The 12,590-nt window shown below is 56.2% G+C and overlaps 1 protein-coding gene across 1 annotated transcript in view; it reads right to left on the bottom strand.

Annotated features, from left to right (window-relative positions):
* CMIP (c-Maf inducing protein) overlaps nt 1-12,590 on the bottom strand; it is a 233,918-nt gene that overhangs the window by 74,335 nt on the left and 146,993 nt on the right. Inside the window, exon 3 of the mRNA XM_023244846.2 lies at nt 5,359-5,409. Coding sequence (XP_023100614.1) covers nt 5,359-5,409 — 51 coding nt within the window. The remainder of the gene's footprint in view (nt 1-5,358; nt 5,410-12,590) is intronic.

Raw genomic sequence — 12,590 nt, 5'->3', positions numbered from 1 at the left:
CTGCCTACGACGACCCAGTGAGCAAGGTGCTGGATTACCCCCATTTGACAGAGGAGAAGACTGAGGCCCAAATGAACACACTCCATACCCGACACACTCCTAACGTGGTCACCCCCTCACGTGCAATGGTCTCTCTCTGACTGACATACCCGCCCCCTCACACATTCACTCACTCCCACACTCGTACATTCTCTCCCACACACTCACTCCCACACACTCGCCCACACATTCACTCATACGTTCACTCCCACACACTCACACAAATTCACTTACTCGCACACACACTCACTCACAATACTTACACACTTGCACACACATTCATTCACACGCTCACGCACATCCACTCCCACACACTCACTCCCACGTTCACTCTCACACACTCACATGCACGGGCATGTGCACTCCACATTCCTTCCCACCCTCCTGCTCTGTACAGAAGAGGGACAGAGCCCAGGACGGGGTGCCCAGGAGGCCGTGGCCGCCCCGGGGGTTCAGGGGAACCTGCCTGGGGGAGGAGGCAGCGTGGTCAGGGCGGACGCCAGAGAAGACACAAGCTGGGCCGGGACCTCCCCAGAGCCCGGTGCTTTCCTCTGCCCTGCAGCTTCGGGACGGGAAGATAGGCCAGCTTCTTGCCTCCCCCCGAGTCCGCTCCTCCGCCCCCGGCACTTGGGATAGGCCTCGGGGGCTGTTCTTGGGACCCCGGCTTCCCTAGGGGATAAAATCATCTTGGTTTTCAAGGCTTGTGAACAACAGCCTATGCGAGAACCCCTCTCGGGAAATGCAAAGGCCGTTTTCCCGCGCTGGAGGGACCAGAAGTGTCAGCCATGCCAAGTGGGTGTATCTGACTTCTTGGGGCTCCTTTATGGGCCTGGTGCGTGTCTCGGCCTGGCCAGGTACTCACCCACCCCAACAAGCTGTGTACACCCAGGCCTCTTGCCTCGAAACCTGGACGCAGAAACAGGCCAGTCTTTTCACAGCCTGTAAACACACAGCGTGCCCTCACGCGCCTGGCACACAGGGACAGGGCTGTCCCCTCATGGCCGTGCACACACAGGCAGGCCTGTCCCCTCACGGCCTTGCACACACAGACAGGCCTGTCTCCACAGGACCTGGCCTCCAAGGTGCATCTGTGAGTCAGAGATGAGGCCTCATTAACTCAGTACAACTGTTTATGCTTCCACACCCCCAGGAATTGGCCTCACGGGCTAAACCACCCAAACCAAACAGGGCTGGCCTCTCCAGGGAGCCCTCAGGACAGTTGCTCTGCCGCAGAGGATCCTGGGAGATCCCACTGCCCGGAGTAAGCCCAACCCATCCTCCTTCCTGGGCCTGGAGATGCTGGTTGTCCTCCTGTGGGAAGAGTCTCCCTGAACGGTGCCGGTCAAAGGGAGGAGGCCGGAGAGGAACAGCAGAGCTGCTGGGGGGCAGGGGGCGCAGGGAAGGGGATTCTGGGAGTTGGGACGCTGTGGGTCAAACCTCCCTCCCATTCTGGGTTGCCTTGGGAACTTGGGCCAGTGACTCGAGATTTCAACACATGCATGACAGCAACAAGCGACTATTCAGCGAGATAACATGATGCTTCAAACACGGGGCCCGGGCTGAGGAAATTCCCCAAGTGGACCGTGACTTCACGAGAACAAAGTCTGACACTGAGGCCACCGAACCACGGGATTCCCAGGACGGAGCAGAGGCTGGCAAGAACATCACACAGGTATTGTATCTACACTGCCTTGTCCCACAGCACGACTTGAGGTACATTCCACGGGAGCATTTCTCAATCTTTTCCTAATTATTCTTCCCCCAGGAGCCTTTAAACATTTCTCCCCCATTTCCCTTCTTCTCTTTGAAATTAAATGCTAAAAAATAAGATATTAGGGGCACCTGGGTGGCTCAGTCAGTTGAACGTTCGACTTGGGCTCAGGTCATGATCTCATGGTTTGTGGGTTCAAGCCCCGCGTCTGGCTCCGTGCTGACAGCTCAGAGCCTGGAGCCTGCTTCGAGTTCTGTGTGTGTCTCTCTCTCTGCCCCTCCCCTGTTCACACACTCTCTCTCTCTCTCTCTCTCTCTCTCTCAAAAATGAGTAAACATTAAAAAAATAAAATAAAATAAAATAAAAGATTTTGTTGAGTGGGGCTGAACTTTGGAGGGCCACATGCTATTGTAATAACTTAAGATTTTTTAAGCCCCAGAGAACCAATTGTGGCCCCTCTGGGAACAATTCTCTGTTGAGAATGCCCTAGAGATACCAGAACAACTCCATAAAAACTAAACCAATGGGAATGTAGTATTTAATAGGCAACATTCTTCACAAGTAAAAGAATGGGGTTTCTACGTGCCCTGTGGCTATAATATGCATATACGTGTTAGTATAGGTGAAAACCAACAAAAACAGTACTTAGAAAATTAAAAAAAAAAAAAAAAATCAAGCCGAGGCTGCAGGATTTCTCAAGTTCTTAGTTTTGACTTGTTAAAAAGATATTGAAAAGAAAATAAAAGGAAAAACCCAAGAAGGTTAGTTGTAAGTGCAGGGAAAAGAGAGCCTGTCACAGGAGAGGCAGAAGGTCACATCCTTCTTCGGACCCTTTAGTCCAAAGCTTCAGAATCAGGCAGAGCTGGATCAAGCAGCCCTACAAATGTGTACTAAAATCCTTTGTGTGGCTATGGATAAGTCACTACACCTCGCTGAGCCTTGGTTCCCCCATGTCCTGAATGACAATGAGCTGAAAAGTGCACAGCCATGCCTGGCACATCATAACTGCATCTGAGTTCATGAACACTTGCTAGAATCAATGCATACCATAAAACGAGTAAGCTATAGAACCAGAATTCGAATCCAAGTCTCTCGGCTCAATTTTGCTAGCCCAGAGTGCCTCCAAAACACCTTAAATTTCTTTGCCACTTTGAAAAGGAAGGGGAGCATGCCTCCCTCCTCCAGTCTCATCAAAACTGAAACCAAGTTGCTCACGCTAAGATACCACTGCCACCTGGTGGCAGCATACCTAAATTATTGGAGTGGGGGCAACTAACAAAGGAGGAAAACTGCCAGGGTCTTACACACACCTAAGTCACAAGCGAATGCTTATACAGGGAGAACAAACGTCCCCATCAACCACTTCACGAACGGGCTGCACACTGCCTGGCATTTACCAGTTCCTTGAAACTCTGACTTGGGTTTCCTGGACGCTTTTGGGCTTTGTTTGTTTTTGTTTTTGTTTTTAATTTAACAACCACAAAGAAACCAAACACCACTAACACTGAGTGCAGACATCCAAGTTTTCCTGGAAACTGCTAGAAGCTCAGGGGTCCCCACTTTTGTACTTGTTCAATCAATCGCCTAAATCCCACATGTAATCCTTCATGTTTAAATTTCACGTTTCAAGATTGTCACTTTCCGATCATCTTTCTAAGCCAGTCAGTGTCCCGAAATTCAGCTTTCTATGCCCACCTTCTTGGCTAGCCCTCGTAGCTGCACACTACTCACGAATTCCCCGAGCGCTGCCTCTCAGGTGTTCCCATAGGCCGCAGACGACAGTTAAAGAAAATGCAGACTGGGACAAGGCAGGAAGCAGAGCTCTGTGGACTACCACTAAAAACAGCCAGCCGCTCCCTTGACATTGATCTTGGCCACCTTTGCAATGAGGCATCTTCCCAACCTGTCCAGGGGGCAGTTTGTCTCCAAGTGCTTCCTGCCCCTTCCCGAGCTAGGACAAAACAAGGCAATCACCTACTGAGTTTTCCGCTCACATGGAAAACACATACAGAGAACAGAATGGGGCAGAGGCCAGGCAGCCGTTGTGTGTGGCAGTGAAATGGCCTCTTCCTTCAGGTAGGCCCCCTGACCACACTACCCCTGTTATCTTCCCTGCCCCTGGAATGCTCTGGCATTCAACTCCCAGATGGCCCCCTGCAGGTCCTGACGTAAGCCCTGCCTGTCTTGGGACACGCGGGGCCGCCGAGAGCCAGGCCCCAGGGACGCAGGGTAATCTCGCTGGGGAAACGGAGGTCTCAGCAGCACCTGCCGACTCTGTGAGCAGGAATGTGCCACTCTGCCTTCCTAGCTGCAGTCTGCTGCCTTCTGCCTACGTTCGCCAAGCTGTGGGCATGAGAGAGACCTAGGGGAGAACCCCGCCTTTAGCCCTGACCAGCTATGGGAGTGGGGCCAGCCTGGCCTCACCTTCCCCATCCATAAAATGGGAGCAGCGATGGGAATCAGCCTTATACGGCTGTGGCAAGGGTGAAATGGTCACGAGGAGCCTAGCACACAGTAGGTGCTCAATAAATTCTCGTCCCTTCCCTCCCTTGGAGACTTGCAGTGAGTTTCCAAGACTGTCACACAGCACAAAGCAAGTGGCCCTGCAGCTGTCAGCGGGGAGAGGAGGGGAGTGACCCTCTTTAGGGCCAGGAATGTAATTCTGCAGGGTGGTATTTCCGTCCTTGGTCCGGCTGTGATGAGCGTCCCTCTAGAGGCACGGGAGGAATTCCGAGTGTCCCCTCGGTCATCCCAACATGGCACGAGGCCTTAAACTCTGCACAGGGCCGGCCACTCATCCTCAGCGGCTCCCCGGCTCACTGTGAAGACGACAGCTCAGGACGTGCCCTGGTCATCACGGCCCTACCCCGCTGGCTCTGTGAGGCCACAGGACTGTCACGGCTTGTTCTAAACTAAAATTATCAGAAGGCGCGAGAGCCAGGGAGGCGGGGTGTTAAGTAAGGCGCCGACTGCATGTTCCACACGGGGGAGCACAACGGGGACTCCCCGGGGGGCTGGGAGGACCCTTCTCAGCAGATCTGGCCCCTGGGTCTCGAAAGTGACGAGCAGAGGACTGATTTCCTTATGTGCTAAAAGGCTCTGGACCATCCTATGCAGAGCTCGAACCGGAAAACTGGGCCAAAGAACCAGGTAACGGACAGGAAGTGAAGAGCGGGGAGAATGGCTGGGTGGTGGACTCCCTGGAATACTGACATTTGGAGCAGCCTTCCGAAGTTACTTTGAACCCAGAGCCCTGAGACCCTGAGCCTGCCTCACCCAGCCCCTCAGGCGGGCCCCTGTTCTGAAAGCAAGCCCTTCTATGGTCCTTTTGGAAGCAGGCCCAACGCTCTAAAGCTCCTGAGCAAAGTCAATGGCCAACGGGGCAGGAATGCCTTTCGGCACTGCAGGGAGAAAGCCACCTGACGTCAGGGGGAGAAGGGGGAGAGGCTTTCGTGCACTGGAGGGATGCTCCCGGGCTGAGCTGTCTGGAAGGCAGGAGGCGTCTGCCCTCACGCCTCCGGGGAACAGACGAGCTTTGATTTGAGCCGGCAGGAGGCTGCCCAGAGGCGAGGCGGCCGCCCGAAAGCAGCCACCGAGTCAGGACTTACCTTCCACTGCAGAGAATGGAACCACTGGTCTCTCAGGTAGCTGTTGGCAGCCTGCAACGACAAAACAGGACAGCAAGGTCCGGTCACCGGCTTGCAGCATGTCAGGGCACTAGTGCGCGGGCCCCAGGCTGCCCCGTCCAGCAGGCTCTGCCCTGCGGCCCGAGCACAGGGACCCACCCAGCTGAACCTTTCGGGCGCAAAAACCGAAACAGAAGTGGCAACCGGGGGGACTTTTCTGAAACGAGTCATCACTGCCGCTGCGTGCTTACAATTTGCTGGGTGTAAGTGACTCCAGACACCGGCTGCTTGAAGAGCTTTCACTGCACACGTATCTTGACTTCATTAGGATCACGGGAGGGGCCGGGGCGAGCGGAGAGAGGCACGGTGGTAGGAGCAGATCGGGTGCCTCCTTTCCACCAGGCACTGCTCCAGGCACCTGGCGCCTGTTAGTCACGTGTTCTGTCATCAGCCCTCACAATAGCCCTGTGAGGTGGCTACGCCCATTTCACAGGGGGAGAAACTGAGTCTCTGATGTCTCACATCAACTAAGTACATTCAAACCCAGGCAGGCTGGCTTCAGAGCCTGTGGGTTTATGAACCTCTTGCCAACCGCAGAAAGTCACGGGAGAGAGCGCCCGGCCTTGAACTCAGGTGGACTCGAGTTAAAAATCACCGTGCAGGGAGCAAAATCTTCCCAGAGGTGCACCACCCTAGTTCACAGACCTTGGCAACTGGGCCTGGATTTTCTTCTCCGTAAAACGGGGCCATTAACCCTATCTTGCAGGAATGCTGTGAGGATTGGGAAGGATTCCTGTAAGGTGCACAGAATCGGGCCTAGCACATAGTACGTGCTCACACAGAAACACAGCCTCTGTCGTTACTGTCATCACTAATCCCTCTCAAGTGAATCGTGGCCCGAGGAAGGCCCTGCAATTGTCACGCTGCTGTGGCTCTCACCCCCGGTTCCAGCACGGCTCTGGGTGATAACAGCAATATTTATGGCTCATTTAATGTGCACCAGACACAGCGCTAAGGTCTATGCGTGGACTGGCTTGTTTGGTCCTGGCCAGTCTACCCTGGGAAGTCGGGACCGTCAGCATCGTCACCCCTACGGTACAAACGAGGAAACTGAGGCTCAGGGAGGTTAAGAACGTTCCCACAGGCTCACAGGGAGTAGGTGTGGGACCAGGACTTGAACCCAGGCAGTCTGACTCATGCTGTAAACCACAAAGTTTCTGGCATTCCAAGTTTTCCAGTCACCATCCCTAAGGGCAGAAATGCAGTGTCTGTTCTCTCCTGACCCCGCAGCCCTCTGTTCTAAGTTGACCCTGACCTTCATGGTCCCGGGACTCTCACAAAGGCTGGAGCTTCTTTCCAAGTATGAAAGTCCAACTTCTGTTCCCAGCCTGCATGGACACACACACACACACACACACACATGCACAAGCGCGTACAACTTTGGGTCACCCTCTGTCATGGGGATCCAGGTACCCTACCCAGATCCTCGATGGGGCATCAGCCGCTCTCCCAGGGCACAGTTTGGGGAAATCTCTGGGCTTGAATAAACGAACCTGTTCCGTGGCCAGTGCGGGAGGGTAAGGGTACCAGATCCCCGTGAGCAAACTCAGAGACTGGCAGACTGATACCAGCCTGTGGACACAAGGCAAGTTGGCATCTCTGTCCTGAGTGGGAGTGGGCCGGGGGACACCTTCCGTGTGATTCAGGGACCTCTGCGGTGGCCGAGTCTCCAAGAGACCTGGGTTCAAGTTCCCTGAAGACACAGAGCCTTTGTCACCTGACTGGGGAGGTGGTGGCCGAAGGGGAGCCTCACGGGACCAGCAGCACCCCGGAGGGTCTGTGGCTGACTCACCTCCCATCCGTGCTGACCTAGCTCTGTGGTCTTGTGACACTTCTTGTTCATTAGGATGAAAAAATACACCCCATGCTCAGGGAGAGCGACGCAAAGATCCCCAACAATGAGATAATCCACGCAAAACGCTTACTTAGCTCAGCGCCTGGCACGTGTAGACACTTTACAAACAGCACCGATCAGGATCCGTGCAGCCACGGCCTGTGGGGTGCTGATAAACGTGGAACAACAGGCTTGCAGAATAGAAAAGCCCTGATCACAGCATGTGCCACCTTCTGTGCTGCCCTGGACCACGGTTGGGAAGAGACGCGTTGGATCCGCTCTCAGGGGCTGGTCCCGGCCGGTGTGAGCCTACCCGGCACACGCCCAGCCCACAACCATCTCTGGGCTTTTAAACACACCCAAGTTGGCCAGAGAGAGGGGCAGGTGCGGGAGGCCAAATACAGGACCCCCAGAGATGGTCCACATGCTTGCCCTTGCGAAGGCCTCACCTTAGGTGGCAAATGGGCTTTGCTAAGATTTGAGGAAGTTAAGGACCTTGAAATGGGGAGGTCATTCTGCGTTCTCTGGGTGAGTCAATGTCATCAGAAAGGTCCTTACAAGAGGGAGGCTGGAGGTCAGAGAGAAGAGACAGAAACAGAGGTTGGAGGGATGCGGCCACAAGCTAAGGGACACAGACAGCCTCTGAGGCTGGAAAAGGCACGGAAAGCTATTCTCCCAAGAGCTTCCGCGAGGCTCTAGCCCTGCCGACATCTTGATTTTGGCCCAGTGGGCCCCGTGCTGGACTTCTGGCCTCCAGAACTAGAAACAAACAAGTACTAAATTTGTGTTGTCTGAACTGCTAAAGGTGTGGTAATGTGTGACAGCAGCAGTAGAAAACCGGTGTGGGAGGTATGGATAGTTAGTGCTCAGAGGGGCTGCTCTGTTGGTCCTGGGGGTGCACAGTGGGCCCGGGCAATGCCCATAAGGTGTCACTGGTTGGACTGAATGACCAAGTGAATGAGCTCCTTGAGGGCAGAGTCCTTTAAAAAAAAATTTTTTTTTTTTTTTGAGGGAGAGCGGTGTGTTGGGGGGGGGGGGGGAGAGAGAAAGAGACAGACAGCGAGTCTCTGAGAAGGAGAATCTCAAGGAGACTCCACACTGAGCACAGGGCCCGACTTAGGGCTCCATCCCACGACCCTGCGATCATGACCTGGGCCAAAATCGAGAGCCAGATGCTCAACCAACGGAGCCACCCAGGTGCCCTGAGGGCAGAGCCTTATGCCCGAATCCCCCGTGCTGATTAGCAGTCCCAGGTACCGCTGCGGGGCTGGCTGCACAAGAATGAATGAACACGCACACAAAGCAGGAGGTGAGAAAGCAGAGAAGTGGTAGGAAGCACTAGACAGTGACTCCCTTTCTGTGCCTCGGCCGCCGAATCGAACACAGACCTGGTCTCCCCGTGACCAGGCCCAGCCCCTCCCATTCTGGGAACCACCCCAGCACGCAAGCTCCTGTTGGGGATTTTTAAGGCGGGGGGGGGGGGGCGCCCCTCCCTTGGTTGACTGTGAGGAGCAGGTGATCCAGGCCGCGTCGGTCGCGTCAGTCAGAAGCCCCTGCCCAGGACTCTGGGTCTTGAGCCAAGCAATGTGGGGATGAAGGGGTTAAGAATTCATCATGAGGCAGAGGGGTGTCTTCCGCTAAAGGGAAACCCTAGGCTGGGTGGGGCACGGTGCTACCACCTGCCTCAGCCTGTTCTCCAGGCTCCCGTCAATCCTTCCAGTATATTCCTTTTCTGCTGGAGACGGCCTGAGTCCATCTTGCCTGCTTACGTCCAAGAGCCCTGGCTGACCCACAAGGCACCACTGGACACTTGTTCCTTCTCAAAAACGCATGTTCCAAAGCATTTTCTCTCCAGCTGTTGCTCCAGAAGGCGCTGGCCAGCCCCGGAGCGGCAGCTTCCCCTGCTTCCACCACGAGCCCTCCTCCCACCCCCCAGGTGGTCTGGCTCTGCCCGACCTCGACCTCCACCTCGACGTGCCCGGCCTGCTGCTAAGCAGAGATGGCTGTGCACGTTTCCTCCCCTGCCCTGGTGCCTGGGGCCGCGTCCCCAGGTCTCCGTTGGGTCTGCTGTGTCCTGTTTGACAGCAGCCTTGCGGTCTAGAAGGGGAAGAAGGTTCCTTCAGCGACACAACCCCATCTCACCTGCCCTGCTCACCTCCCCTCTCGGCCTGACCTTTCCGGCAGAGCCCCCTGCATGTTCCAAGTCCCTCCTCACGTGGGAGAGCCCCCGCGCCTGCCCACACCCAGCTTCCCAGCTGCCTCCATCATCCCGTGAGCATCTCAACTGGAGGAGGTCAGAGTCACGTTCTGGAAAGAACGCAGGTGTGGGCTCAGTGGAGCAGTTGGTGGATCCCAGCTGAAAACAGCTGTGTGGCCCTGGACCACCCCGCCTGTACCGTGGACCCGGGGAGCCTGCCTCCCCAAGGCACGGGGCTGAACTGAGACGCACAGGGCAGGAACCCCGGCTGATGTCACCTACCAGGCACCGAGCAAACTGCTCTGCACACCTCACTCTGAGGCGAGGCCCGGAGGCTCCGAGCAGGTGGGAGGGCCCTGCCACCCGCCTGGGAGCTGACCCAGCCCGACCCCTGACCACACCGTCGCCCTCGCTGCTACAGCTTGTCTGGCACGCGCCCCTTCTCTGTCCTCCGCACCCCTCGCCCCCTCCAGCACTTTGGCTGGGACCATGCTCCCCGCCCTCCTTCCCGCCACTCTCAGGGCCCCATCCCGCCCACGGGACTGGGAAAGGAGACAGAGTCCCGTCGGATTAACTGCCACCTCCCCGGTGAAGCCGGGGTCACCAAGTTCGCCGAGTGGACTCACGACACGGGGGCAGATGCTGGAGACGATATCCGGTTCCGTGCTTCCACTCCAGGGAGGCAGAGACAGCAGACGTCCCCCACCCCACCCGCTGGGCTCATCATTCCCCAGCGCGACCGGGAGGAGAGGTGGCCACAGCCCTCGCTGTGCCCTCTGGGCTGGCTGCCCTTTGGAGGAAGACGGAGGCCGTGGCTACGTTCGTCCATCGTAACAAATGAGGCTCTTTGAACTGGAGGCTCAAAGGGATTTCAAGGATCACCCATTCAGGAGTTCTTGGTTTTGGGGGGGATTTATGGGAATCTGAATCCCTCTGAGAACCTGAAACAAGCTGCAGAATCACACCCAAGTTGCACATGTGTCCACTGCACACACATGCAGGTGCACGCAAAGACACCCTCCCCCCCCCCCCCACACACACACACAGAGGCAGTTTTGGAAGACAGCACGGGCCGTAGGTTAGGGACCCAATTCTAGCCCAGCCCATCCCTTCCTGCCACGCTTCTGATGAGCAAACTGAGGCCCGGACTTGCTGTGGTCTTATCAGCATCCTCCCGCAAAGCGTCCAGCTCTCCTCCCAGCACGTGGCAGGTACCCGGAGCCACGGGGCTGGCCGTGGCCAACCAAGTGTGAGTGGATGTGACCCGCGTCGCTTCCAGTGGAGCCTCTACGAGCCAGCACGCTACTTAGCAGGGTAAAACCAGGAACATGCCAGACGGCACCGGCTCCGTGAGCAGTAAGTACTCCCCGCTGACCCACAACGGACACGTGGCCCGAGTGAGAAAAAATCCTTTGCTGTTTTGAGCCCCTGAGAAGCTGGGGCTGCTTTGCCACGGCAGCAGAACCGAGCATGAGCCGGCTTGCTTCGCTTCTCATGTAGCTTTCACACCGGACACACATCCTACCGGGAACACTCTGCCTTCCTCCTCCCTCAGGGCCTGCTGCGCTGCGCACCCTTCAGTTCTGCCCCGAGTTCCTCTCCCCCCTTTCCCTTTCCCTCGCCATCCCGGACCACCTCGGGCGGTGGAAGCTCATCTAACTGCCCTACCCTGCCCTGCGAGTGCTGATCTCACCGTTCTTCTCTCTCTCCAGGCCGCGAGCTCCGTGAGGTCAGCAACCATGTCTGATTTACTCACTACTGCGTCCGCAAAACGCAGAGAAATGTCTGTTAAATGAAAGATTGGCTGGGATGTTGGATGGATGACTGGATGGACACGTGGATGCATGGATGACGGATGGGTAGACGGGTGGACGGACAGATACATAAATGGACTGGGTGGGTGGAGAGTTAGACGGATGGGTGAAGCATGACCCGTCCTGCTCGTTGGAAGAAAATCTCATGTGCAGTCAGGCTTCAAAAGAACTACTCAGTCTTGATCCCGTCTCTTCCCCAAGGTGTATCTGATCGGGACTAAAGAAGAGTCACGGCGGTCTTTCCCCGAAAACCTCCTATGACCAGGCACGGTGCTAAGTATTTTACGTGCAGTAACGCTGGTCCTCACAACAGCCAAGGAGGCAGGTCCTACAACTCCAGCTCACAGACAAGATCAGCGCCCTGGAGAGGTTACTGCTGCTCGTCCAAGGCCGCACGGGCTGCCCGCCCCCAACACGAGAGCCATGTGTCTGGGCTCCAGCAGGCTTGCAGGAACTGGGCTGGGGAATCAGAAGGCATTATGCCTGGTGAAAGGGGGGGAGGAAGGACTCGGCTCGGGTTCCAATCCCCACGTCGCAAACAAGAGAAGGGGCCAGAACTTTCCTCCCGAAGAGGGGCGGCGCATCTCTCACTGATGGAGCTGGGGGGCGTGGGCCACGAACTGCTCCTTCTTCTGGTCTGTCTGGTTTCGAAGAAGGACGGATGCTGCTCGGGGCGCGGGGCGGGGGGACGTCCGGGATCCCGACATATCACCTCTAATGGAAAGGAGAGGTCCACTCCGGACTGGGCTGTACGTGGCCCGGAGGAGAGGGTGAGTTTCTGCACAGGGTTTCTATACTGCCGTATGGGCAGCTGAGCCAGGACGACTTGGCCCCACGGGACGCAGGGTGCAGCTCAGAGTCCTGGGGAGGGGGGGGGGTCACTGGATTCAAGCATGGGAAAGAGCCCCTGGAGGCAGGCAGGCCTGCTCAGGCCAGGGCTAATTTCTCCTAGCGATAAATCTTTCTAATACTGGAAGGGCCTCGTTCCAGGCAAATTCTGCCTAATTTCCTCTTCGCAAGTTGCCAAGTTCTCTCTCATTGTTGCATTGTCTCGAGAGGTGAGAAAAACAGCCAAGGGTGCACTGTGGGTGACTGTTCCCAAGTTCTCCTTCCTGGCCCAACTTCTTAGGGAAAAAACAGCACGTGCTTTTCAGACCGGAAAGCTCTTTCTCACTGGCTTCCAGTAAGAAGGGAACCCACCCTGTCCCTGCCCCTGACGCCTGGCCTCTGCAGGTCCTCTGGGGAGAAGAGCCGGTCTCTGAGACCATCGGGAGACGAGAGTCTCTTTGTTCTGGTTCCGCCTGGACCC

Source organism: Felis catus, chromosome E2 (genome assembly GCF_018350175.1).
Source record: "Felis catus isolate Fca126 chromosome E2, F.catus_Fca126_mat1.0, whole genome shotgun sequence".
Lineage (NCBI taxonomy): Eukaryota > Metazoa > Chordata > Mammalia > Carnivora > Felidae > Felis > Felis catus.
This window is presented reverse-complemented; position numbering and strand designations above follow the sequence as displayed.